This window comes from Nomascus leucogenys, chromosome 18, assembly GCF_006542625.1.
Source record: "Nomascus leucogenys isolate Asia chromosome 18, Asia_NLE_v1, whole genome shotgun sequence".
NCBI classification, from domain to species: domain Eukaryota; kingdom Metazoa; phylum Chordata; class Mammalia; order Primates; family Hylobatidae; genus Nomascus; species Nomascus leucogenys.
In genome coordinates this window covers 67,358,150-67,378,330 of record NC_044398.1, presented here as the reverse complement: position 1 = coordinate 67,378,330, position 20,181 = coordinate 67,358,150, and the positions used below count along the sequence as shown (strand labels likewise).

At 41.4% G+C, this 20,181-nt stretch overlaps 1 protein-coding gene across 6 annotated transcripts in view; it reads right to left on the bottom strand.

Moving 5' to 3' along the window:
• Positions 1-20,181, bottom strand: part of GPBP1 (GC-rich promoter binding protein 1) — a 91,374-nt gene that overhangs the window by 46,653 nt on the left and 24,540 nt on the right. For all 6 annotated transcript variants that reach the window (XM_030797752.1, XM_030797753.1, XM_030797751.1 and 3 more), the window contains exon 3: positions 3,524-3,643. In XM_030797752.1, coding sequence (XP_030653612.1) covers positions 3,524-3,586 — 63 coding nt within the window. In that variant the 5' untranslated portion in view covers positions 3,587-3,643. The remainder of the gene's footprint in view (positions 1-3,523; positions 3,644-20,181) is intronic.

Below are 20,181 nucleotides of genomic sequence, written 5' to 3'. Positions count from 1 at the left end.
TTTCTGAAAATGGTTATATTCTTAATTATACTGGCTCTTTGCATTCGCGTTGTCTCATTATTTAGAGGCAAATATCTAGACAGTTACAAGTAGATCTTTGACCACTTGTAGTTGTTTTTTTTGTGTTTTTTGTTTGTTTCGAGACAGTGTTTCACTCTTCTTGCCCAGGCTGGAGTGCAATGGCACGATCTCGGCTCACCACAACCTCCACCCTCCCAGTTCAAGCGATTCTCCAGCCTCAGCCTCCCAAGTAGCTGGGATTAAGGTATGCGCCACCACACCGGGCTAATTGTGTATTTTTAGTAGAGATGGGGTTTCTCCAAGTTGGTCAAGCTGGCCTCAAACTCCCGACCTCAGGTAATCCACCCACCTCGGCCTCCCAAAGTGCTGGGATTATAGGCGTGAGCCACCGCACCCAGGCAGTAGTTGTTTTATGTTTACATACCAGATCGTGCTGGAGGGAAGGCCCATCAAAAAGCTCCCCTAACAAAATAACTTGACCCAAAAAATTGTATTATGACTTTTTATCAGAACATGCCGCTATTTTCCTCTTTGCAGACTATTAAAGAAATCACTAGTGGCATATAATCTATCAAAAAAGCCCATTTCTAACATCTGCTTCAAAAATTTATTCTTAGCACATCTTAAAAATAGACAATTTTAATAATTTGCAATCTCCTTGAATGTCTGTAAATGTACCTGTAAAAAACTATTCTATTTTTATTTATGTAAGTTAAATCAACATTCCTTAGTGAGTCCTAATATATAACGATATTGCAAAATTCACATTATTCCTGAAATTTTAGTCAGTGAACCATTCAAGTCTTATTTATGTGAAAAAAAAGCGTTCCAGATATATGAAAAGGCTTTGAAAAAATGTTTATAAGGAGAAAGTAAAGCAGGTTATCAGAAGAATGGTACAGAAACACGAAGTTTACAGATTTTCTTACATAAATGTTTCTTCACTTGCTATGTGCCCTTAGAATAATTTTCAGACTTTTAGTGTTTTTTGTTTTGTTTTTTGAGACAGAGTCTCACTCCTTCACCCAGGCCGATCTCGGCTCCCTGCAACCTCTACCTCCCGGGTTCAAGTGATTCTCATGCCACTGCACCTGGCTAATTTTTGTATTTTTAGTAGAGACGGGGTTTGGGCCATGTTGGCTAGGCTGGTCTCGAATTCTTGACCTCAAGTGATCTGCCCACCTGTGCCTCCCAAAGTGCTGGGATTACAGGTATGAGCCACCATACCCAGCCACGGTGTTTTGTTTTTTAATCGTTTTCCCCAGTTGTACTTGTTCAGACTAAACCTCAATTGCAAGAGTCTGCAGCACTTGAGCTACAACCAACCACCCTCCCCACATCCAATCTGGGCAGCTGTAATCAAGAAGACAGGTTTCTTCCCCCCTCTCAACTCCTAAACAAGGGGGATACACCTTACTGGGAGAGGGAGACTGTCAACATTTCTCACCCTCTCCAATCCCAATTGAAGAAGTTAAATTTCTGATAACTACAATCAAGAACTCTGGAGCTCCTTTATTCCACCCAACCCCCACTCACGGAATGAAGGCTCTACCCCAGGTTCATCAGCCCAAGAACATTGAGGCCCTAATTGCTCTTGCTCCAGCTATCTAATAGGGCAGTAGTTTCACACTGGGAAAACTTAGAAGATTCAGGCTATTGCTCCACCTAGCCCGTGGAGTAATGACTCAAAGATTTTGCTAAGGGTAAGCAGCAGTCTCTCAAAGGAACTAACTTTATTCAAACACTAACAGCCCTCTCAGAAACAATGGAGATACTGGTAGTAAGAAAATAAGACGCTCCTCTCCATGAAGAGCAATAAGCTGAATAAGCAATAAGTAGTTTCACACTGGAAAAACTTAGAAGATTCAGGCTATTGCTCCACCTAGCGCATGGAGTAATGACTCAAAGATTTTGCCAAGGGTAAGAAGCAGTCTCTCAAACAAAGGAACTAACTTTATTCAAACACTAACAGCCCAGAACCACTGGAGATACTGGTAGTAAGAAAATAAGTAGCTCCTCTCCATGAAGAGCAATAAGCTGAATCACAGGCCAGCTAGTTCTGAATGAACCTGAGAAAGAGATACGTATGGAGAGCCCTACTAGGGTCAGAACCAACCTCAGGAGACTGGGCCTCAAAACTACACTTATCATAACTAAACTGGATCAGAGCATGGATCAAATTTAGGCCCCTCAGGCATTAATGAAAACAGTAGAGCAGTCAGCTGGGAATTAATGGAGCCTAACAGATGGGTTTGATATCAAATGAGGCAAACAGCTTTACAGAAAGATGGGGAAAGACAGAAAACTCAGATATATCACCCTCATCCCAAAGTGACTGTGCACAAACCCTTTACTCTGCACCTCAATCATTTTACTTTCCCTCATAAAGGAGATCAATATTTAAAATGAGTACAGCAGGGACTAAGAATAATTCTACATCACCACATTCATGGAATTATGAACAAATTAGATAATGTTCAGCAAAGCACTTTGTGAACTGAAGTACATCATGTATGGTGGATATCATTAACAAGTCAATCCATATAAGAGTAAAAAACAGTATAGAAAAAGGTAAGATGCTCTGTTCAAAGTATATGACTGGTAAGAATTAAAATCTGTGAAACTGATTACTACAAAAGACAACTTTGAAATAAATGGCTTAGTATACACTGATGGTATAATAAAAACTGACTTGTTAACTAACAGAACAGGCTGGGCACGGTGGCGCATGCCTGTAATCCCAGCACTCTGGGAGACTGAAGCAGGCAGATCACTTAACGTCAGGCATTAAGAGACCAGCCTAGCCAACATGGCAAAACCTTACCTCTACTATTAATAAAAATACAAAAATTAGTCAGGCATGGTACCCACACCTGTAATCCCAAGTACTGAGGAGGATGAGGCAGAAGAATCACCTGAACCCAGGAGGTGTAGGCTATAGTAAGCCAAGATCATGCCACTGCAATCCAGCCTAGGTGACAGAGCAAAGCTCCATCTCAAAAAAAAAAAAAAAAAAAAAAATTTTAATAGAGCCAACAAATTAAATAACTTAGATGGTAATATAAATGTTTTGGGTTTTGGTTTTTGTTTTGTTTTGAGACAGTTTCGCTCTTGTTGCCCAGGCTGGAGTGCAATGGCGCGACCTTGGCTCACCGCAACCTCGGCTCACCGCAACCTCTGCCTCCCGGATTCAAGTGATTCTCCCACCTCAGCCTCTTGAATAGCTGGGATTACAGGCATGCACCACCACGCCTGACTAATTTTGTATCTTTAGTAGAGACAGGGTTTCTCCATGTTGGTCAGGCTGGTCTTGAACTCCTGACCTCAGGTGATCCACCCACCTCGGCCTCCCAAAGTGCTGAGATTACAGGCGTGAGCCACCGCACCCGGCCACAAATGTACTTCTCTGCAAAGATATTATTACTCCTCAATGACTTAATTACATTTGTGTAAAAAATGAATGCAAGAGAAGCAGACAGAAAGAAAGATGCAGAAAGAGTACCTTTGTTGATGATGGTGGAGTAGGGAAATTAAGCCAGGCTGGAGCAAAGTCATGCTGCGCCATTTAGGTCCAGTCTCTCCAACTCAGTGAAACAAGGCTTCAACACCTCATGGCAAGTCCCTGTCATATAAAAATGGAAGGAATTAGACCTGCAGCTCCTGGCCAAAAATTATCGCCTTTATATTACAATGATCTTACTACTTACTACTATAGGATTCTATTTATAATGAAAATCTAGAAAAGACAAAACTATAGTGATAGAAAATAGATCAACTTGGAAGGGGGATGACCAAGAAAGAAGAGGGAATTTTCTGGGTTACTGAGTATTATCTTGATCGTGGTGGTTATTACAACTGCACCCATTTGTCAAACCTCAAATTATAAACTTAAAACTGTTTTTTTCATAAAGTATACCTCAGTATAGCTTTTATTAAAAAATCAAATAGACAACTAGACATCAAATGTTTCCTGATATAACCCAAAATGAAATACAGAGTACCATCTATGATGTAGTCTTGTGCCCACCTAAAATAAAATTTGAAATCTGATTTAACTACCAATTAGCAGGACATTCAAGATGGAGAACAAGTTAAAGGACGTCTGGGGGAAGTGATAATCTAAAGGTTAAATGAGCTGGTTTCTACAACAAATAGTGGCTTTTAATGGGCAGATGAACTAAGAATACTTTATGTGAACAAATCAACCTAAAAAAAAAAAAGAAAATTATGAAACAATCAGAACTTTGAACATAAGCTGGATATTATTAAATGGCACTAAGGAATAATCACTTTAGATGTGATAATGGTATGGTGGTTATGATGTTTTAGAAGGAAGACATAGGCCAGGCGAAGTGGCTCATGCCTGTCATCCCAGCACTTTTGGGAGGCCGAGGCGGGCAGATCACCTGAAGTCAGGAGTTCGAGACCAGCCTAGCCAACATGGTGAAACCCCATCTCTACTAAAATAAAAAATTAGTTGGGCATGGCGGTGCGTGCCTGTAATCCCAGCTACTTGAGAGGCTGAGGCAGGAAAATCACTTGAACCTGGGAGGCAGAGGTTGCAGTAAGCCAAGATCACACCACTGCACCCCAGCCTGGGCAACAGAGCAAGGCTCCCTCTCAAAAATATAATAAAAAGACATATACTCAAATCTTTACAACTAAATTGATGATACATCTGGACTGTTTTAAAATAAACCAGGGAACGGGCCAGGCGAGGTGGCTCACGCATATAATCCCATCACTTTGGGGGAGCTGAGGCGGACAGGTGGATCACTTGAGGTCAGGAGTTCAAGACCAGCCTGGCCAGCACAGTGAAACCCTGTCTCTACCAAAAATACAAAAAAAAAAAAAAAAAAAATAGCTAGGTGTGGTGGTGTGTGCCTGTAATCCCAGCTACTCAGGAGGCTGAGGTAAGTGAATTGCTTGAACCCGGGAGATGGAGATTGCAGTGAGCCAAAATAGAGCCACTGCACTCCAGCCTGTGCAACAAGAGCAAAACTCCGTCTCAAAAAAAGAAAGAAAAAGAAAAAAAAAAAAAGAAAGGTTAAGAGTAACCAGATATAAAAAACAAATACAATTAGTTAAAACTGACAATGTAAGTGATAATGTTTAAATGCTCATATGGGCTGAGGGAGAAAAACTCTGATACAACTTGAAAACCTTAAGAGGAATTCCAATAAAACACTCATGAAACAAAACACAGGTTTTAAGACTATGTCTAACCAAAATATACTGCACATCACAAAAATTCAGGTATTCAGAGTCCTATTTATTTCTGTTGGCATTAAATGTCAAAGTCTTGTGGAATAACAATGAAAACTAAGGTGTTTTAAAATTTATAAAAGATTTTTATCTTTTAACATGAAGTTAAATACTAAACGGTGCTTTGTGATACACACTTTTCCAACAACTTCCCAGCCAGAAACTTCAGAGAACTTAACCAAAAATGGGCTTGGCTCACGTATAATCCCAACACTTTGGGAGGCTGAGGTGGGTGGATCACAAGGTCAGGAGTTCGAGATCGGCCTGGCCAAAATGGTGAAACCCCATAAAAATACAAAAATTAGCAAGGCACGGTGGTGGGCACCTGTAATCCCAGCTTCTCGGGAGGCTGAGGCAGGAAAATCACTTGAACCTGGGAGGCAGAGGTTGCAGTGAGCCAAGATCGCGCCACTGCCCTCTAGCCTGGATGACAGAGCAAGACTGCCTCAAAAAAAAAAAAAAAAAATTTAAATTAAAATTGATAAATTTTCAAAAAGGCGTATCATACAAAATGGTAAAAAGTTACGTAATGGCCGAGCACGACGGCTCACGCCTGTAATCCCAGCACTTTGGGAGGCCGAGGTGGGCAGATCACCTGAGGCTGGGAGTTTGAGACCAGCCTGACCAACACGGAGAAACCTCATCTCTACTAAAACTACAAGATTAGCCGGGCGAGGTGGTGCATGCCTGTAATCCCAGCTACTCAGGAGGCTGAGGCAGGAGAATTGCTTGAACCCGGGAGGCGGAGGTTGCAGCGAGCAGAGATCGTGCCATTGCACTCCAGCCTGGGCAAGGAGGAAACTCCGTCTCCAACAACAACAACAAAAAATCCCTGGAGGCAAACCACTAAAATCACCTATTCATTTCTGCAATGTCTTTATATTAACTTTAATTTAAATCTAGTTCTTAAAGTATGGGCCTGGTGTGGAGGCTCACACCTGTAATCCCAGCACTCTGGGAGGTGAAGTGGGAGGCTCCCTTGAGCCCTGGAGTTTGAGGCCAGCCGAGGCAACATGGTAAGACTCCCATCTCTACAAAAAATTTTAAAAAATAGCGGAGTGTGGTGGTCCATGCCTGTAGTCCCAACTACTAGGGAGACTGAGGGAAGAGGATTGCTTGAGACCAGAAGTTTGAGGCTGCAGTGAGCTATGATCACGCCACTGTACTCCAGCCCAGGTGACAGAGAAGACCCTATCTCAAAAAAAGACGTTAACTCATGTTCTGAAAAAGTATTTAAAATAAAAAAAAAAGCAAGTATATAAAGGCTAATTAAAGTTTCACAAATTCCACACCACTCGTCTTAACTGCACTGTGCCATCTGATTTTGTCTCATCTTCCTTTCCCTGTGTATGTTATGGGTTGAACTGTGTCCCCCCAATGAACAAGATTTGTATGTTGCAAGTCATAGCCCCCAATACCTCAAATGTAGCAATATTTGAAGATAAGGTGTTTAAAGAAGTGATTAACTGGCCGGGCGCGGTGGCTCACGCTTGTAATCCCAGCACTTTGGGAGGCCGAGGCGGGCGGATCACGAGGTCAGGAGATCGAGACCACGGTGAAACTCCGTCTCTACTAAAAAATATGCAAAAAAAAAATTAGCCGGGCGTGGTGGCGGGCGCCTGTAGTCCCAGCTACTCGGAGAGGCTGAGGCAGGAGAATGGCGTGAACCCGGGAGGCGGAGCTTGCGCCACTGCACTCCAGCCTGGGCGACAGAGCGAGACTCCGTCTCAAAAAAAAAAAAAAAAAAAAAAAGGAAGTGATTAACTGCAAATGAGACAATTACAGTGGGTTCTATTCCCATTAGACTGTGCCCTTTTAAGAAATTTGGACACATGCACAGATAAAGGACCATGTGAAGAGGCAGCAAGCAGGCAGTCATTTGCAAGCCAAAGAGAGAGGTCTCAGAGACAACCAACCCTCTGTTGATGCCTCTATCCTGAACTTAGAACCTCCAAAACAGAGAAAATAAATGTCTGTTGTTTAAGCCACCCAGTCTGTGGTATTTGGTTATGGCAGCCCTGGTAAACTACAAACAACTTTAGAAATAGACCAACTAAAATGTTTATGTATTAAATATTTCCTTTACACATACACAACAACCAGGTACATACAGGAGACAACTACCCTCCCCCCCAAAAAAGGCAAATCAACAGTCCTACTAACAACTCAGGAGTCAGGATTCCACAGCTTATTAGAAATCTTCTACTGGCCCCCCACTACTAACTTTGACTGGCTTACTGGATTGTTATATCTGAAGGTCCCATGTGGACATAAAGAGTTTAAGATACACAAATACTGCTAGTATGAAAACCCTAATTTTTTTCTCTGTCACCCAATTTACAATTTATTCATGACATCCATGAAGAATAAAAATTTCCCCAGGAGAAAGCTGGTTCTGAAAACAATAAAACCTAAGTGTACATCTTTCAGTGCACATGCCTGACTTTTTTTTAAAAAAAGATTATTCTTCAGACTGAAAAAGAATACACTTTGGCAAAAAATACACAAATAGATGAGACTTTTTTCTCTTTCTTGTTATGTTTTATTTCTGACCCTACCAAATTTGTGCCACGTTTTCAAAGAAAAACTTAATCAAATTGATTTTGTCAGAATAACAAACTTACTGTCTTTAAAATGATTTCAGAAAACTTTAAGCTTTAAAATCACAAAGACCATCAAAAACACCCAAAATCAACCAATAGCTAAGGAATTCTAACTACAACCGAAGTACAGAGTAAAAATCCTCAATGAAATACTAGTAAACCAAATCTAGCAGCATATTAAAAGGATTAAACACCATACAAAGTAGTATTTTCCCAGGAATGCATGACTGACTCAACATACAAAAATCAATCAATAATACACCACACTAATAACATGAAAGAAAAATACCAAATGATCATCTTAATTGATGCAGAAAAAGCATTTGACAAAATCTAGCACCCTTTAATTATAAAAATACTCAACAAACTAGAAACAAGAAGGAAACTTGCTCAACCTGATAAACAGCATCTATAAAAAAAACCACAGCACATCATCCTCAATGGTGAAAGACTGAAAGCTTTCCCCTTAAGATCGGGAACAAGACAAGAATGCCCTGCTTTCACAAGCTCTATTCAACACTGTAGTAGACGTTCTAACCATAGCAACTAGGCAAGAAAAGAAATGAAAGGCATCCTGAGCCACCACAGTGCAAAGCACCTGTAGTCCCAGATACTTGGGAGCCTGGGACGGGAGAAGTGCTAGAGCCCCGCAGTTTGAGGCTGTAGAGTGCTATAATGGCACCCGTGAAAAGTACTACACTCCAGCCGGGGGAACATAGTGAGACAGTATCATATCTTTTTAAAAGGCATCCAAATTGGGAAGGAAGAAGTAAAATTATTCCTATTCACAGATTACATGATCTTACATAAATTCTAAAAAGTCCAGAAAAAATATGTATTAGAGTTAATTAAATTCAGGAACGCTGCAAGATACAAGACCAACACACAAAAACAGCTGTTTGTGTATACACTATTAACAATCCAAAAAAGAAATTAAGAAAACAACTCAATTCACAGTAAAATCCAAAAGCATAAAATACCTATAATAAATAAATATAACCAAAAAAATGTTAAGACTTGCACACCAAAAACTTATTAAGACAATGCTGAAAGAAATGTTAAAAGACCTAAACAGAAAGACATCCCTGGCCGGGCACAGTGGCTCAAGCCTGTAATCCCAGCACTTTGGGAGGCCCAGGCAGGTGGATCACATGAGGTCAAGAGTTTGACACCAGGCTGGCCAACATGGTGAAACCCCGTCTCTACTAAAATAAAAAATTAGCTGGGCATGGAAGCAGGCACCTGTAATCCCAGCTACTTGGAAGGCTGAGGTAGGAGAATCACTTGAACCCAGGAGGCGGAGGTTGCAGTGAGCCGAGATCACGCCATTGCACTACAGCCTGGACGACGGGGTGAGACTCTGTCTCAAAAAAAAAAAAAAAAAAAAAAGAAAAAAGACAGACAGACATCCCTGTGTTTGAGGACTGGGAAACTTAACATTGTTAAGACAGCAACACTACCCAAACATGATCTACAGATTCAACGTAATCTCTGTTAAAATTCCAACACTCGGCCAAGCTACAGCGGTTCACGCCTATAATCCCAGCACTTTGGGAGGACGAGGTGAGCAGATCCCTTGAGCTCAGTGGCTCAGGACCAGCCTGGACAACATGGTGAACCCCGTCTCTACTAAAAATAAAAAAGTTAGCCAGGCATGGTGGCTCGTACCTGTGGTCCCAGCTACTTGGGACACTGAGGCGCAATGATCACTTGAGCCTGGGAAGTGGAGGTTGCAGTGAGCCAAGATCACACCACTGCACTCCGGCCTGTTCAACAAAATGAGACCCTACTGATACGGAAGGAGGCAAGGAAGTGCTGGGAAGGGAAGGGCATGGTCCCTGGCTAGGGCTCTGACCCCCTGAGAAAGAGTAAGACCCTACTGATACGGAAGTGGGCAGGCAAGCGCTGGGAAGGGAAGGGCATGGTCCCTCGCTAGGGCTCCATCCCAGGTTCTGTGCCCACGGACCTAGGTGAGGACAGGCATTTCTGTTTTCCTGCCCAAATGGTGCATTTCCCAAGACCACTCTGCCAGTCACACCCCCACTGTGTGCCTATAAAACCCTCAGAGACTCCAGTAGGCAGAGACACAAGTGGCTGGACGTCATCGAGAGAGACATATCAGTGGAAGAACACAAATAGCTGGATGTCGAGGGGAGCATGCCGGTGGAAGACCACACTGACAGAGAGCAGGCTGGCAGGCCATTGACCAAAGAAGGGCATGAGGTTTGGCTGGGTTTGGCTGGTGCAGTCAGAAAAGAGCCCAGGTCACTAAGCTGCAGGACTCCAGGGGAAAACACCCTCCCACTCCATCTCCCTCCTGGCTTCCCATCCATCTGCTGGAAACTTCCACTCAATAAAACCTTGCACTCGTTCTCCAAGCCCACGTGTGATCTGATTCTTCCCATACACCAAGGCAAGAAAGCCCTCTGTCCTTGCGATAAGGCAGGGCATCTAACTGAGCTAACACAAGCCGCCTACTGATGGCTAGACTAAAAGGGCACCCTGTAACACATGCCCACTGGGGCTTCAGGAGCTGTAAACATTCACCCCTAGGTGCTGCCGTGGGATTGGAGTCCTACAGCCTGCCCTGTCTGCATGCTCTCCCTAAAGATTTCAGCAGCGGGGTGCCAAAGCAGCAAGCCACACCCCCATCACACGCCCTGCAAGGGGGATAAGAGAACTTATCACTGTTTCACTATTTCAAAAAAGAAAAAAAATCCGGCCGGGCACGGTGGCTCACGCTTGTAATCCCAGCACTTTGGGAGGCCGAGGCGAGCGGACCACGAGGTCAGGAGATCGAGACCACGGTGAAACCCCGTCTCTACTAAAAATACAAAAAATTAGCTGGGCGTGGTGGCGGGCGCCTGTAGTCCCAGCTACTCGGAGAGGCTGAGGCAGGAGAATGGCGTGAACCCGGGAGGCGGAGCTTGCAGCGAGCCAAGACCCCACCACTGCACTCCAGCCTGGGTGAGAGAGCAAGACTCCGTCTCAAAAAAAAAAAAAAATCCAACACTCTCTTTTGTGCAGAAATAAAAAAGGCCATTCTCAATTTCCTTTGGAAGTGCAAGGGGCCCTAAACATCCAAAAACAATGCAGAAAAAGAATAAAGTTACAGAACTCACACTTCCCTATTTCAAAACTTACTTTACAGTAATAGTGAGCTGGCCATCTGTAGATCTTCTTAGGAAAAATATTCAAGTCCTTTGCCCATTCTGATTATTTTTCAAGACAAAATCTCACTCTATCACCCAGGCTGGAGTACAGTGGCACTACCATGACTCAATGCAGCCTCCACCGCCTGGGTGCAAACGACCCTACCACCTCATCCTCCCAAGTGGCTGGGAATATAGGCATGCCCCACCACACCCAGCTAATTTTAAAAATATTTTTCGTAGAGATAGGGTCTATGTTGCCCAGGTTGGTCTCAAACTCCTGGAATCAAGCAATCTTCGCACCCTGGCCATAGTGATCAAAACCGTACTATGGCCTAAGAACAGACATATAAACCAGAAATAAGCCCACACATCTATATCCAAGTTATTTTCAACAAGAGTGCTAAGATCATTCAATACGGAATTGTCTTTTCAAAAAAACAGACCGAGACAACTAAATAGCCATTGGACCCCCCTACCCAAACCATATACAAAAATAAACTCAGCTGGGTGCAGTAGCTCACGCCTGTAATCCCAGCACTTTGGGAGGCCAAGGCAGGTGGATCACTTGAGGTCAGGAGTTCGAGGCCAGCCTGGCCAACATGGCAAAACCCAACATGGCATCGTTGTAGGTGCCTGTAATCCCAGTTACTTGGGAGGCTGAGGCAGGACAATAGCTTGAACCCAGGAGGCAGAGGTGGCAGTGAGCCGGGATCATGCCACTACACTCCAGCCTGGGCAACAGAGCAAGATTCTGTCTCAAAAATAAATAAATAAAATAAACTCAAAATAAATCACAGACCAAAATATAAAAACAAAAACTATAAAACTCTTAGAAGAAAACAGGGAGATAAAGCTTCCTTACCTTGGATTTGGCAATGAATTCTTAAATATGACACCAAAACCAAGAGTAACAAAAAAAAAAACAAAAAAACTGAACTTCATGAAAATTTAAAACATGTGCAAAGAATATTATCTATAAAGTAAAAAGACAACTGACAGAATAGAAGAAAATATATGCACCTCATATCTAATAAGGTCTAGTATCCAGAATATATAAAGAACTCTTACAACTCAACAACAGACAACTCAATTTTAAAATGTACAAAGGGCCAAATGCAGTGGCTTTGCCTGTAATCCCAGCACTTTGGGAGGCCAAGGCAGGAGGATCACTCGACCCAGGAGTTTGAGACTAACCTGGGCAACAGAGTGAGTCCCTATCTCTACAAAAAATTTTTTAAAACTCAGCCAGGTGTGGTGGGGCACACCTGTATTCCCAGCCACTCAGGAGGCTGAGGTGGGAGGATCGCCTGTGACCAGGAGGGGGGTACTGCAGTGAGCCTTGATAGTGCCAGTGCATTATAGCCTGAGTAGCAGAACAAGATCCTGTCTCAAAAAATATATAAATAAAATAAATAATAAAATTAAAATGGGCAAAGCACTTGAATATTTCCCCAAGAAGATAAACAACTGGCCAATAACCACATAAAATATACTCAATATCATTAGGGAAATGCAAATCAAAACCACAATGAAATACTACTTCGCTCCCATTAGAATGGCTATAATCAAAACAAGAAAAAAAAACAGAAAATAAATGTTAGCAAAGATGTGGAAAAACCAGAACCCTTGTATATTGCTGGTATGAAGGTAAAAGGGTTCAACAACTGTAGAAGTTTGGCAATTCCTTAAAAAGTCAAACACACAATTACCACAACTCAGAAATACCATTGCTAGGTATATACACAGAAGAATTGAAAAAGGATGCTCAAATTGTTGTACACCAGTGTTCAAAACAGCACTATTCACAGTAGCCAAAAGGTAGAAACACCCCAAATGTCCATCAATAGACAAAAGAAAAAAACGTGGCATACACAATGAAATCTTAACGATCAAAAGGAATGAATTACTAACACATGCTGAGTATAAACGTCAAAAACAAAGAGAAGCCAGAGACAAAAGATCACGTTGTATGCCTCAAGTTATAAGAAGTATCCATAACAGGTAAATTCATAGAGACAAAAAGCAGATTGGTGTTACTAGAGACTGTTGGGAGGGTGGAATGCGGGTGACTGCTTAGAGACAGTTTTCTTTTGGGGTGATGAAAACATTCCAGAACTCAATAGAGGTAGAGGCTTGAAAACACTATGAATGTACTAAATGTCAATGAATTGTATGCTTTGAATGATTAACTTTATGTGATATTATTTTTACTTTAATAAAAGTAAGCAGAGTACTATATTATAATCTCGAAGAAATTAAAAAACATAAATCCAGATAAATATAAATGTATGTAAATTTAGGAAACAGGTTATTCTATAATTTCTAAGTACCTCGTCCCCCCAAAAAATTAATTGCAGCTTTGCAGTGAAATAGCCTGGCAAATGCGCCCTTAATCAACAAATCAAAGTGAACAACACCAGTAACAGAACAAACTGATATTGTGTGCCTGAACAAAACAAGCACCACTTACTTCTGTAATATTCTAGACCAAAGGTAAATAACCTGAATCTAAACATGAGAAAAGCCAAACCTGAGAGATACACTAATATAACTGACCCAAAATTTTCAAAAGTGTCAGGTTTAAATTCAAGGAAAATAATTTTTAAAAATCAATCAAGCCAGGCAAAGTGGCTCATGCCTATAATCCCAGCACTTTGGGAGGCCCAGGTGGGGGGATCGCCCAAACCCAGGAGTTTGAGACCAGCCTGGTCAATGTGGCAAAATCCAATCTCTACCAAAAAAATACAAAAATTAGCCAGGTGTGGTGGTGCAGGCCTGCTGTCCCAGCTACTCAGGAGGCTGAGGCAGGAGGATGGTTTGGGCTGGGAGGTGGAGGTTATAGTAAGCCAAGATTGAGCCACTGTACTCCAGCCTGGGTGACAGAGCCAGACTGACCCAAAAAACACCAAAACAAAACAAACAAAAAAAAACAAGCTGTAAAACATGTTTATTCTATTTTTGAGTCATGTTTTTAACTTTTAAAAACTATGATTTTTATTCTACTGAATTGTTTGCTTCAGTTTTAACATAATTAACGAAACTTTATTAATACTTAGTAGACATCTACTGCATGCTAAGTGATCTACAGACTTCCCTTGTTGATTCTGATTCAATGGTACTTAGGCATTGCATAGAAATCTTTTTTAAAATAAATACTAAGAGTTACGGGTCATCAGATAAGGATGGTAAATGCCCTACTATTCAAAGAAGAAAACAACCTAAGGAACATGGCCTCTAAAGGTAGCAAAAATTCTATTGCTTCCCTATTTTTTAGATGTTTGGTCCAGAAAGAAGTATCCAATGTCTTATCTGTTAGTTACCAAGCTATCTGTTTACAGATCACATGATCTGAAATATGAAACTGCATTCATAAACTTTTAAGAAATCTAGGTGATTAGAAAGTCCCAACATTTGAAAACTTCCATTTCAATGTTCCTCTTATCTTAAATTTGTTAGACTCCATCCTCTTCAGTTTACCTCTTAAGCTGTCAGCACCTTTCTATGCTCTTTTTCTTTTTTTCTTTTTTTTGTTGAGACAGAATCTTGCTCTGTCACCCAGGCTGGAGTACAGTGGTACAATCTTGGGTCACTGCAACACCCCACTTCTGGGTTCAAGCAGTTCTCGTGTCTCAGCCTCCCAAGTAGCTGGGATTACAGGTGTGTAGCACCATGTGGGCCTGGGTAAATTTTTTTGTATTTTTAGTAGAGACAGGGTTTTACCATGTTGCCCAGGCTGGTCTCGAACTCCTGTCCTCAAGTGATCTGCCCGCCTTGGCCTCCCAAAGTATGAGGAGTACAGGTGTCTATTTGTTAAATTATTCCACATGAAAACTGCTATAAATGTATGTAAGTACATACATACATACATACATATACATAAATATGGTACGTTCAGCCTCCTAAGAAAACTAAGGTGAAAAAAGCATTATATTCTGGAAACAAGATGCTTTTAATTCTCAATTTTTGAGACATATTAAAGATGCAACACACAAAATATAATTGAAGTTCAAAACTTACAATGAACTTAACTTTCATATAAGCTTCACTACCACAAGAAAATAAGCCTTACTCTCCATAAGGTAAACAAATTTCTACTTATTGAGCTTCTCTTTCCTCACAAACTGAAGCCAACTGAGTCATCCCTGAAATTTATTCTAACAGCCTATGGAATCCTTCTTTGTTTTAAAGATTGGCAAGTTTTAATTTAGAAATATATTGCAAACAGTATGAACTCATTGGGATAAAATTTAATTTAAATCAACTCATTTATTGAATAGCTATTAATAATATGAGCAATATGGCCTAAGCACTGGAAGATACAAGGCATAAGAGAGGGCATTCCTGCCTCTAACAGCTTACGATCTAATAGCATTAACAAATAACTGTAATACAATGTTGCTGCCTCAAATCCTCTTAGAAGTGTAGACACAAGCAATTTTTTCTCTGAAATATTTACCAAAGAATGTCATCACTTCAAGGGTTCAAATGATAGATAAGCTTTAAAAAAAAAAAATATGCTGCTGGGCACGGTGGCTCATGCCTGCAATCCTAGCACTTTGTGAGGCTGAAACAGGCTGATCACTGTAGGTCAGGAGTTGGAGACCAGCCTGGCCAACATGGTGAAACCCCGAGTCTACTAAAAATACAAAAATTAGCCAAGCTTGGTGGCATGCGCCTATAATCCCAGCTACTCAGGATGCTGAGGCAGGCGAATCACTTCAACCTGGGAGGTGAAGGTTGCAGTGAGCCAAGATCAGGCCATTTGCACTCCAGCCTGGTGACAAGAGTGAAACTCCATCTCAAAAAACAAAAACAGATACAACGCAGGAGCCAGGCCCAGTGGTTCACGCCTACAATCCTAGCACTTTGGGAGGCCAAGGCAGGCCGACTGCTTGGGCCCAGGAGTTTCAGACCAGCCTGGTCAACATGGCAAAACCTGGCCTCTACAAAAACTAGCCGAGCGTAGTGGCATGCACCCGTAGTCCCAGCTACTAGGAAGGTTGAGGTAGGAGGATCACCTGAGCCTGGGAAGTCAAGGCTACAGTGATCAATGATCACTCCATTACACTCCAGCCTAGGCAACCAAGTGAGACGCCATCTCAAAAAAAAAAAAAAAAAAAAAAAGCCAGACTAACTTAAATTTTAAAAAGGCAGAATTACGAAAGATTAAAGTAATTTGCCCCTAAGCTACAAGAGCCAATAAATGACAGAAACTAGGCAATGTGAACCTAGGTCCCCCTGCCTCAAAAGCCCACTTTTTCACTACAGTATCTGTCTCAAATGTTCCCACAGCAATTACTGAATGTTAACAAACCCATTCTCCTGACCTCCAAAGACATTTTTCAGAAAGTAACCAAATAACCCGTCTTCAAGACCTGTTTAACAAGTTAATGAAATTTCTGCATTGCACTACAATATCCATGTGTTTTAATATAAAAAAGAATGTTTACTTACTATCAAGTAAAATAACCTTACAGCAAGAGGCCACCTTAAGTGTCGGCTACCCTAGGTGTTTCTTAAGCAATTTGTACAAAAAAACACTGCTGAACTATGTAAAATCCTACAGATGGCTTAGTTCAACATGGACAAAAATAAGGCTACATGACTATGGTATTATCAAAAAGAACTATCTGGCCAGATGCAGTGGCTCATGCCTATAATTCCAGCACTTAGGAGTTCGAGACCAGCCTGGGTGACACAGTGAAACATCATCCCTACTAAAAATTTTTCAAAATTAGGAGACCAATTTGAGTAATAACTCCATCTCCCGTGTGGCATGGGCAGCAATGCATCAATTAAAGTCTTTCTTTGTTGGGAAAAAAAAAATTAGCTGCACATGGTAGCACACACTTGTAGTCCCAGTTTCTCAGGAGGCTGAGGCAGAAGGATCACGAGCCTGAGCAACAGAGCAGGGCTCTGACTCAAAAAGAGAAATACCTGACAATTACCTCATACGATACAGAAATTAACTTTTTAAAAAACAAGGCTCATGGCCGAACACAGTGGCTCATGCCTGTAATCCAAGCACTCTGGGAGGCTGAGGAGGGCAGATTACCCAAGATCAGGAGTTCGAGACCAGCCTGGCCAAGATGGTGAAACCCTGTCTCTACTAAAAATACAAAAATTAGCCAGGCATGGGCCAGGCATGGTCGCTCAAGCCTGTAATCCCAGCACTTTGGGAGGCCGAGGTGGGCAAATCACGAGGTCAGGAGATCAAGACCATCCTAACACAGTGAAACCCCATCTCTACTAAAAACACAAAATAGCCAGGCGTGGTGGCTGGCGCCTGTAGTCCCAGCTGTTTGTTAGGCTGAGGCAGGAGAATGGCGTGAACCCAGGAGGCGAAGCTTGCAGTGAGCCAAGATCATGCCACTGCACTCCAGCCTGGCCAACAGAGTGAGACTCCATCTCAAAAAAAAAAAAAAAATTAGCCAGGCATGGTGGCAGCCACCTGTAATCCCAGCTACTCAGGAAGTTGAGAATAGCCTGAGCCCAGGAGGTGGAGACTGCAGTGAGCCAAGTTCATGCCCCTGTACTCCAGCTGGGCAACAAGGGTGAGACTCTGTCTCAAAAAACACAAAACAAAACAAAAAACAGGGTTCATATACTAGAATCAATAATTACCAAGGAGCTGCTAATGTACCATCCCTTAAGATACAAAAGTAAGTTTTGTTATTTAAAATTTTCAGGCCAGGCACAGTGGCTGACACCTGTAATCTCAGCACTTTGGGAGGCCGAGGCGGGAGAATCACAAGGTCAGGAGTTCAAGGCCAGCCTGGCCAACTTGGTGAAACCCTGTCTCTACTAAAGATACAAAAAATTAGCCAGCCATGGTGGCGCATGCCTGTAATACCAGCTACTCGGGAGGCTGAGGCAGGAGAATCACTTGAACCCAGGAGGCAGGTGGCAGTGAGCCGAGATCGTGCCACTGCACTCCAGTCTGGGAGACAGTATGATACTCCATCTCAAAAACAAAAAAATTCGAACTTATTTACTCAAGACACAGAAACTACAATGCTTTATGTTTTGTTTTAATTAAGCAGAAAATGAAATTACCTTCTCAAGGAATAATACAGAAAGAACATGGAATTTATCATCGTTTCTCCCTGCCTGCACCCGTGCCTTGGCCAGCAGCATAATTCTAAAACGAAAGAAAGAAAAGGAAGGAAGGGGGGAATGGAGGGGCGGGGCGAAATGAGGTGAGGCAACAAAGTCACTTTAAGAATGGGCCACAGAGCAAGACTTCATCTCAAAAAAAAAAAAAAGAATTTCAAGTAAGGGCCAGGCACAGTGGCTCATGCCTGTAAACCTAGCACTCTGCGGTGGGCAGATCACTTGAAGTCAAGAGTTCCGAAAGAAAAAAAAAACCATTGTTAAAAATACATCTGAAACCACTAGGTCTAGTCAACCAAACACCACTTAATATATTCCAGGTATACCTAAATTAAAGTAGTATTGAACAGCACACAGCAGTATGAGAAATCAGAACTTAACCCAGCAGGCAAGGGAAGTATTTAGAAGTTTTAAAGTGACAATTATATATCTGGTAGTATGCTTTCAGAAAATAAATCTTAGGGGAAGGGATAGCATTAGGAGATATACATAATGTAAATAACGAGTTAATGGGTGCAGCACACCAACGTGGCACATGTATACATATGTAATAAACCTGCACGTTGTGCACATGTACCCTAGAACTTAAAGTATAATAAAAATATATATATATAAAAAAGAAAAGAAATCTCATAGCAATGTGTTAAAGGAAGGGGAAGTGTCACCTTTCAATTCTTATCTCCTTCAGCCACTTTCCTTTCCAGGGCTAACCCAATACACCACATTACTGGTTTCCCCTGTATCCCTATGGCTGCTCCTCCTCAGTCTCATCAGGTTCTGCCCATCCCTAATGTTCATATATCCCAATGTCTAGTCCTAGTTCTAACACTAATAATATAGAAAACAGTAAGTCAAAAACTATAAAAAATAGAAACTAAATACTATGACACAGCTGACTTTTGTTATATACAAAACAAGAATATCACTAGTTTTACTTCACAGGAGTATGATTACATACAACTATTTTGTATGTTAAAAGAACATAAATTGATATAGTAGTACTCTGAAAGAACACAGAAAAGAACTGTACTAAGTGTACCCTACCACTGTAAATGTACTCTTTGATTTTGTTTGAGAAATATTTATTGGAGTCCAAATCATGATTAATTCATATTAAATCCTACTTTATCATCATGAGATATGGTAAGATTTTTCCTGTTTAACAGATGCCTATTACCTAAAGAAACAAAATACTTTTAAGCATAAAATTATTGCAACTGCAAAGCCAAACAATATATTCATAACTGGAAAAAAAACAAAATGTGAAGCAAATGACACTGACGTACCAAAAAGAGTTAAATAATTACTAATAAATATTTATTTGAGACAGTCTCACTCTGTCACCCAGGCTGCAACCTCCGCCTCCGAGGTTCAAGCAATTCTCCTGCCTCAGCCTCCCGAGTAGCTGGATTACAAGCACGCGCCACCATGCTCGGCTAATGTTTGTATTTTTAATAGAGACAAGGTTGCACCATGTTGGCCAGGCTGGTCTCGAACTCCTGACCTCAAGCAATCCGCCCATCTCAGCCTCCCAAAGTGCTGAGATTACAGGTGTGACCGCACCCGGCCTAATAAATATTTATAAATAACTATAAAAAACTAAGAAAACTATGGTAACCACTACCATAATAGAAATATAAAAATACTCGATTTACACAAGATACTGAACTTGTTTATTCTGTTCATTAGTACCCATTACAAATACAACAGGATTTCAAGTTCATGATGGCATCCTGACTTCAAAGATCCCATTAAAAAGGCAAAACAAAGGAGTTAAAGAATAATAAAGGAATAAAACTGTGATAATGAAAAGGCCATGAGCCACTTCATGAAATTTTTGGAATGACATAAATGAAAGCATAATAACTGATGAAACTAGACAATGAAAGCCAAGGCCTAGAATACATGTGGAAGGTAGAATACAGTGGGAAGCTGATCTGCTCCCTAGAATGCTGAAATGATTTAGGACTGCAAAACTGCAGATACAAAGGACGGCAGAGTGGGAAATGGGATTGAAAAGAAGT